General features: G+C 36.3%; 1 protein-coding gene across 2 annotated transcripts in view; it reads right to left on the bottom strand.

Moving 5' to 3' along the window:
- Positions 1 to 8477, bottom strand: part of USP47 (ubiquitin specific peptidase 47) — a 128347-nt gene that overhangs the window by 80019 nt on the left and 39851 nt on the right. Inside the window, exon 2 of one of the 2 annotated variants that reach the window (XM_007102650.4) lies at positions 4051 to 4110. The exons of the other annotated variant lie outside the window; for it this stretch is intronic. Coding sequence (XP_007102712.1) covers positions 4051 to 4110 — 60 coding nt within the window. The remainder of the gene's footprint in view (positions 1 to 4050; positions 4111 to 8477) is intronic. 2 annotated transcript variants of the gene reach the window in all.

The raw sequence follows: 8477 nt of genomic DNA, 5'->3' as shown, positions 1-8477 counted from the left end.
AAAAAAAAAAAAAAAAAAAAAAAAAAAAAATCCGCTTTTACACTTTCAACAGTATACTTCAGAGGCAGACTCAAGTTTTCCAGGTGAAAAGCACTACAGCTGCCAGATTTTAAAGCTTCAGATAAGTTGAAGTTGACGGTCCAAGCAAGAGAACTCTACCTAAGAATTCAGAAATCAGAACTGCTGACATAACAGTATACATAAGAATGATGATATGGTAACATATGGCCATCAGCAGTTCCTGGTTCTTTCCTTAAATAAGTGAGTGCAAGGTACAGGCACTCCAGCCTCCTCTCCTTCCACACCCAGATGTGGGTAACATTAACCCCAATGGAACCTCATCTGAAGGCTAATGTACTATTGTAAACACAAAATTTAATCTTATGTATGCCTTTTATTCTTTTTAATGACAATAGCTTTCTTTTCTGTGCATCGCACATAAGTAATTTTGTTCCTTTTTTTGAAATAGGAAGAGTATAGGGACTTCCCTGGCAGTCCAGTGGTTAAGACTCTGCGCTTCCAATGCAGGGGTGTGGGTTCAATCCCTGGTCAGGGAACTAAGATCTCACATGACACGCAGCGCAGCCAAAAAAAAACAAAATAGGAAGAGTATAAAGGAAAAAGTGGAAATCATTTGTAATTCATAACACAGAGATAACTATTACATTTTGGTCTATATTCTTCCAAATATTTTTCCTACGCAAACACAAAGACATATACACACACACTTTTTAAACACAAACATTCGTTAGATACACATGCTGTTTTGAAACCTATTTCTTTACTTATAAATATATCATGTAACCTTTCCTTGTCAAACTTTTTCTAACTCATCATTTTAACAATTGAATAATATTTTATTACATGAATTAATAATAATTTGTTCCATCAATTTAATTTTACTGACTCTTGAGCTAGACTTTATTACACTTCAGAAATAATTTTGTGATGAATACCTATATAAAACTTTGTGCACTCTTCTGTTTCTTCTTAAGATTCCTATAAGAATTTCTGGGCCAATCACATATTACTCTTGAATTCAATTCTAGGATAATTTAAACAAACGAAAAACTCTGACCTTTAAAGTTCTAAGGTAGCCACGTGTAAATCTTATTACTTTATACTCAACCTCCTGGCCCATTTTTCAGTCCTAATTTAATCTACTACATAGCCATCACCATAGATTACATCTGAATTTTTGTTATCATGATTGCCCACATAATTACAGAGGCAAAATCTCTTTCCTCCCCGTCTCCCAATTTGGGAATTAATAAGAAAATTTTTTTTTTCCAATTTTAAGATTTCATCAATAAGGTTGTACCAATCTTTTTATTATAGCTTTTCAAGAGAAAAAAAAATTCTACAATATTATACTAAGCATACAGATTTCCACAATACTTAAATGTAAAAAAGTATTTCTTAGAACTGGGAAAATACGGGTGTCCTCTTTCTTCTTAATTTCTTTGGAGTTCTACCCCTGATTGGTCCTACTTATGCCCAAAGCAAAAAACTCACCATCTTGAGGTAAATTAAAGATGGCTAAAAATTCTTTGCCACTCTTTTTCTTTTTTCTCTTCCCATGAATCTGGGCTGGCCTTGTGGCCAACTAGGACCAACAGAATGTGATAGAAGTGATACTGTGTGATTTAAAGCAGGTAACTTCTGCTTTTGCACCTCTTGGAATGTTCCTCTTATAAGCCAGCCAGGCAAAAGAAATCCATTTATCCTGGGACCACCATGCTGTGTTAAAACCCTAACAATCCACCCAGAGAGAAAGTGGCCACTTAGTGGAGCACTGGGGTGCCTGATAAGAAAAGCCTTCCTGGACATTCCATCCAAAGCCAGTCACCAGCCAAATGCAGCCAAGTAATGATCCCAGATGATGCCATGTGAAGCAGAAAAACTGACTGGCTAAGCCTTTGCCCAAATTCCATCCCACAGAATTGTGAGCAAATAAACTAGTTGTTTTAAGCCACTAAGTTTTGGGGTAGGCTGTTCCACAGTAATAGATAACAGAAACACACCTAAATAAATTTAAGCACATGCAAGTGCTAGTTGGGAAGAATGTGGTGATGGTGGTATTAGTGATGGTGGTTGGTGGCGGGGGTTCCATGTAAGCACTACACCCAACATTAAGGTAAAGCATCTGAAGACACATCATAATTTAGGGAAGGGAGCACAATTTTTGAGTTAGTAAAAGTTCTATAATGAATAGGAGAAAACAGGTAAGAAAAACAAATGCAAAGTTTTAGAAAAGCCTAAAGCATGTCCCACTTGGGAAAACATTTCATCTATATTAGGTGAGCTATTAGAAGGGCACAAAGTTCCCTACACAGAAAATCTGGCCAATTACGAAAAAGGTACAAAGTATAAAATTAAAACTACTTATTTGGTGGGCAACTCATAGCAATATTACACTTGTGAGAAAAAGGGGAAAGTCAACAGCAGTTACATTAACACTATATGCTAAGAGAGTGTTCTGTCTTTGTGCTCTATGCAGAAACAAAGCCAGATTTCCCAGCAAAGTCTGAAAAAAGAATCCTTGAAAATACAAAACAAACAAAAATGACAGTCTTATTTACAAAAGGTAAAACATACTGGGATAAAAACAATGAAAACATATATTTCTTCCAAAGATACGGTCACTGTAGGAACATCTAGAAGTGGTCAACACAGATGGTTCTGTCTAAGGAATCTCAGAGCCTCTCAAGTCATCTTGTCTCCTATTCTTGGCATTCCAAACAGTTCTAAGTTCAAATCTGAGTTCTCTGAAGTTAACATCATAATTTTTGTTTCATAAAAAAATACTCCGTGTTTCTTATTAAAAAACACAAAACAAGGTGTATAATTAATGCATATATTTAGAATGGCATTAGCATGCAGAAAACAATATCAAACACAATTCAAAGTTATCAAGATTAAGATTTTTCTAAGAAAAAAATTAATATGAATAATTTTAAAACATTACAAAGGGACATCTTTACCTCTAAATTTAATAGTCAACCCATTTTCTCTCAAGACTTTCTTCCTTTCAGTGTTATTACAAATGATAATACTATGGTTGCAAACTTAAAAATGCACCCACACACACACACACACACACACACACACACACACACACACACACACACAGAGTCCATTTTATCTACTACTTGATAAAGACACTGCTATGAGCTAAGAAATTAAGCCTTAGAGCATTACCCTTCTGGGTATCCACAGTTCACGGCTAATATACTGCCACAGACTAAAAAAAAAATTGATGGTATAAATATTTTTGCTCCCTGAAGTTTATTAAATTTATCAGCCTCATTCAGACTGTGCATTTTTACCTTAACAAGTAACAATTCCTGGGGTAGTGCTGGGAGTCTTAACTTACATGAGAAAAAGATTATTTTATTTTTAAGATTCTCCCTCACTCCACTCCAACTCCCCCAGCAAACCCTAAAATGTTACATGATATTTTTCTACGTGGCCTCTTGCCAGAGATCACCTGAAGAGGACAGAAGAGATTAAATAAAGAACCTTGAACTTAGAGCTAAAGGGACCTGAGGAAAGTGAGGTATTAAGTAAAGGTTAGAAAGGGATGCTGCATCACAGGAATGTTTAGGTTTGTAGTGCATACAGGTTGTCAGGAAGGTAACAGTTCTATTTAATTCTTCAAGTAAGATGTCTGGGTTTTGACTCTGTAAATTATTAACTTAATCCCAGCACTATTAATATTTCAGAAAATAAATACATCTGTAAAAAATAGACAACTATTATACCCAAAAATCAAAACTAAAGGTTCTATAGTTTTTATATCAGTTTTCCACCTCATTCACTTGTTAAAGACAAGGTACTATCAGACATATATTCATTTAAGGTGACTTCCTTATTATTAAAATCAGGTAAAATAAATAAACAAAATGAAAAATAAATAAAATCAGGTAGAAATAAAATAGTCAAACAAGCATAAAACTTAAGACATGCCTTGTTATTAAATAAAAATACTAACATGCTGTTACTTGCTCTGCTGATTATCACACTAAAGCAATTACATCAGCAGTCTACCTGTAAAAATTTCTTCTTCATTTCATCAAAGATATTTTGTCTGCATCTCCAAAACACATCCTATGGTGTGTAAGAACAAAATGAATTACAAATTATTTCTTTAAAATAAAGAGGTAAGACAGTGAAATGAGAACAATTAACTTAAAAACATTTTTGCAACAAAATATGTATGAATTAAAAGTATTATTATATCATCTAAGATTTCATTCATAAATTAATCTTAGGCCTCAATTACTCTTTTTTTAAAAATAAATTTATTTATTTTATTTATTTATTTTTGACTGCGTTGGGTCTTCGTTACTGCACGTGGGCTTTCTCTAGTTGTGGCAAGTGGGGGCTACTCTTCATTGTGGTGCGCGGGCTTCTCATTGCAGTGGCTTCTCTTGTTGCAGAGCACGGGCTCTAGGTACACGGGCTTCAGTTGTTGTGGCACGCGGGCTCAGCAGTTATGGCTCGCAGGCTCTAGAGCACAGGCTCAGTAGTTTTGGCACACGGGCTTAGCTGCTCCATGGCATGTGGGATCTTCCTGGACCAGGGCTTGAACCCGTATCCCCTGCACTGGCAGGCGGATTCTCAACCACTGCGCCACCAGGGAAGCCCCTCAATTACTCTTGTAAGGTTACTGAAAACCTACATTATGGTGATAAAAAATAATATTAACATGGAAAACAACCACATTTTAACAAAGAGTAGTAGCTTCAGAATTGTGTATAAATCAAATGTTCTAAGTCATATTTTCCTAGTTTTATTGAGATATAATTAACATATAACTTTAACAGTTTTAAGGTGTACAACATAATGATTTGATATACGTATATACTGCAAAATGATTAATTACTACAATAAGTTTAGTTAACATACATCATCTCACAGTTACAAATTTTTTGCCCTTGTAGTAATAACTTTTAAGTTCTATCTCCTTAGCAATTTTCAGATATACAATACAGTATTGTTAACTATAGTCATCACACTGTATATTACATTCAGAACTTACTTATCTTATAACTGGAAGTTTGTACCTTTTGACCACCTTCACCTATTTACACAACTCCCATCCTCCATCTCTGGCAACCACCCATCTGTTCTGTGTTGCTAAGAGTTCAGTTTTTCAGATTCCACATATAAGTAAATCATATAGTATTTGTCTTTCTCTTTCTAAGTCACTATTTTGAGACCATTAAAGGAACTCTGCAAGGAAACCAAAAGATCCCCGATTTTGCTACCTTATAAATTTAGATTTTTCACATTATAAATACTATTTAAGTAAAACTGCTTAACATTACCCCTACAGCTATTTTCTTTTAATATCTCTTCCCTATTTTAAAACAAGCTTATTTTAGCAAATCAAGAAAATACAGAAATATATAAAAGGAAATAAGGATAACCTATAATCAAGAGGTAATCTCTTGAAAACCTTGATTTTACATCCCACACTTTTTCTGTACAAATTTCGTTTTCCTCCACCTTCTTTAATTAACAAAAAGAACCCAACATATTGTTTTAAAAGGTGCTTTTTATCACTCACAGTAGCTTAGATACTATTCTATATCAATTTAAAAATTTTACCTCATTTGCTTTTATAATAGAAATGTATTTCTATTATAATAGTAATACATATTCTTTTGACAAGCAAGTCTAAAATAACTCCTATGGCAGTTATTAAAAATGTGATATACATCCTATTAGATCCCTCTCCATTTTATGCATACATTATATAAAGATTATTAACCAAAAAAGATCATTCCGAACACCATCATTTGAATTCTGCTCCTTTTCCCTCAACACTCACTCATCTTTCTGGGTCAAAACATTTAGTTTAAAAATTGCAGTGTTCCATTATATAGGCAAAACATAATTTATTTAACTAATCTATTAATGGGCATTTAGACACCTTCAAATTTTCACTACAGCTTTGCTTATTTGTACAATTTTTTTCCCTAAAGTTTATTCCCTAAAGAAAGAATTCTAGATCAAAGGTTATGTACTCATTTTTAGGATTTTTTGATCCCTGCTGCCAATACGCTATCTCTTCCACAAATAAGAATTAAACTACAACTATCTGTCAAACACTGTTTTAGTGCTGAGAAAATAGCAGTGAACAAAAGCCCTTGCCCTCAAGGAGATGACACTGTACAGGGAAAATTCAAAATAAACACACCTAAACCATCAGGTATCCACCAGCCTCAGAGTCTTTGCATTTCTGTACACTGTACCTGGGATGCTCTTCCTCTAGATATCCTTAACCTTCTTTTTTCAAGTATCATTGTGATGGCTTTAAAATGTGTCCACAAATTCTTTGACATGCCTCCCAGCAAGATTAGGAGTCTAAGTCCAGTCCCTTTTAATATTGGCCAGCCTTAGTGACTTCCTGTGATACATAACATTACTTTCAAGGCTGGGCTAGAAAATAGAAAAGGCAACACAGCTTCTTCCTGGCTCTCTTTCAGATGCTCACCCTTGGAACCTGGCCATTATGCTGTGTAGGAGCCAAGCAGCCACATGGAAAGGTCATGTGTAGATGTTCTAGCCACAACCCAACTGAGATCCCATCTGGCAACCAGCATCAACAACCATACATGTGAGGAAGTATTCAGATGATTCCAGACCCCAGCCTTTCAGATGCCCCAACTGATGCCTAGCAGAGCAGAACAAGCTGTCTCTCTTCAGCTTGGCCCAAATTGCACGTCCATGAGCAAAAGTCATTAAGTGTGGGGGTAGGCTATTATAAAGCAAAAAATAACCAAAATAGCTAGTTCCTCAAACTGGTCCTCTTCTCACCATTCTATTGAAAATTGCAATCCTCTTCATCTCCCTTCCTTCAAGTTTCTCCATAGTATACTTATAGTCACCTGATATATTTGTTTATATTTTACTTGTTTATTGTTAACTCCAAAAAACTTCCATTATGAGCCAAGATGAAATAGCAGACTGGATTTACCCTCTCCACCTTAAACAACTAAAAAGAAGAGATGAAATATATGAAACAATAGTTTTTAAATATTATTAAATAACAGGTAACACAGGACAGTGATCCCTGTGAAAACAAACAAAAAAGGTAAGCCACCTTCCAGGCTGCAGTGCAGGGAGAGAGAACCCAGTTAAAGTTCAGCAATCTTCCTGAGCTGAAAAGATAAGGTTAGAAGTTCAAGTGCGTCAATTCAGCTAGAATTTACAGAGCAGAATACTGAAGAGAAGAAAGATGTGCAAATAGCATGCTCCAGAGATATGTAGTGGTCCTCCCTGAGTACTCATCAGCATATGCATGTGAAGAAACTACCTGAGGCAGGGAAAGAACCACAGGAAAGAACCCCTGGAGCTCACTTCAGTTCCCACCAGCCAGAATGAAAAAAATTTCATAATACACGGGGCTCAGATAAGAGTACACAGAACAGTATTGTCTCGGTAGTGGGACCAAATTAGGCCTAATCTAAAGGCTATTCGGGATCAAACTTACGACACTTTTTAAAAGCAAGCCTCAAAAGGATCAAAATGTTTACAAGTAAATTAGCACTGTCAGAGAACAAAGTTCAAGAATATCTATGGAAATAAAAAATACCCAGCACCCATCAACATAAAATTCAGTGTTTGGCATCCAATCCAAAATAAACAGGCATGTATCAAAGTAGGAAATGATGACCCATAATGAGGAGAAAAATCAATCAATGAAAACCTACCCAGATATAATAAAGATGATATAATTAATAGACAAGAATATAAAACGTTTATAAATATATTCTACATTTTAAGAAGGTATAGGAAAGAATGCAAAGGAAATAAATGAAAGATATATTAAAGATTCAACTCAAGAGGAGACAAGGTGGCAGAGTTGAAGGACTTGAGCTCACCTCCTCTCACAAAAACACCAAAATCACAACTAACTGCTGAACAACCATTGACAAAAAAGAATGGAATCTACCAAAAAAGATATTCTACAACCAAAGACAAGAAGCCATAACGAGGCAGTACGAGGAGGGCTTTTGTGATATAATCAAATCCCATACCCACCAGGTGGGCGACCCACAAACTGAAAAATTATTATATCACAGAGGTTCTCCTACAGGAGTGAGAGTTCTGAGCCCAACGTCAGGCTCCCCAGCCTGGGGGTCTGGCATCAGGAGGAGGAGCCTCGAGAGCATTTGGCTTTGAAGGCCAGGGGGGCTTGAGCTGCACAGGAGCTGCACAGGACTGGGGGAGACAGAGACTCCACTACTGGAGGCCACACACAAGGTTTCACATGCACTGGGACTCAGGGCAAAGCAGTGACTCCATAGGAGCCTGGGCCAGACCTACCTGCGGGCCTTAGAGGGTCTCCTGGGGAGGTGGGGTTCAGCTGTGGCTCACTGTGGGGGCAAGGACACTGCTGGCAGAGACCCCAGAGAATACACATCTGAGTGAGTTCTTCTGGAGGTGGTCATTTTGGCACCGAG

This window comes from Physeter macrocephalus, chromosome 16 (genome assembly GCF_002837175.3).
Source record: "Physeter macrocephalus isolate SW-GA chromosome 16, ASM283717v5, whole genome shotgun sequence".
Classification (NCBI taxonomy): Eukaryota; Metazoa; Chordata; class Mammalia; order Artiodactyla; family Physeteridae; genus Physeter; species Physeter macrocephalus.
The sequence above is the reverse complement of the archived record's forward strand: the minus strand, read 5'-3'. Positions and strand labels throughout refer to the sequence as shown.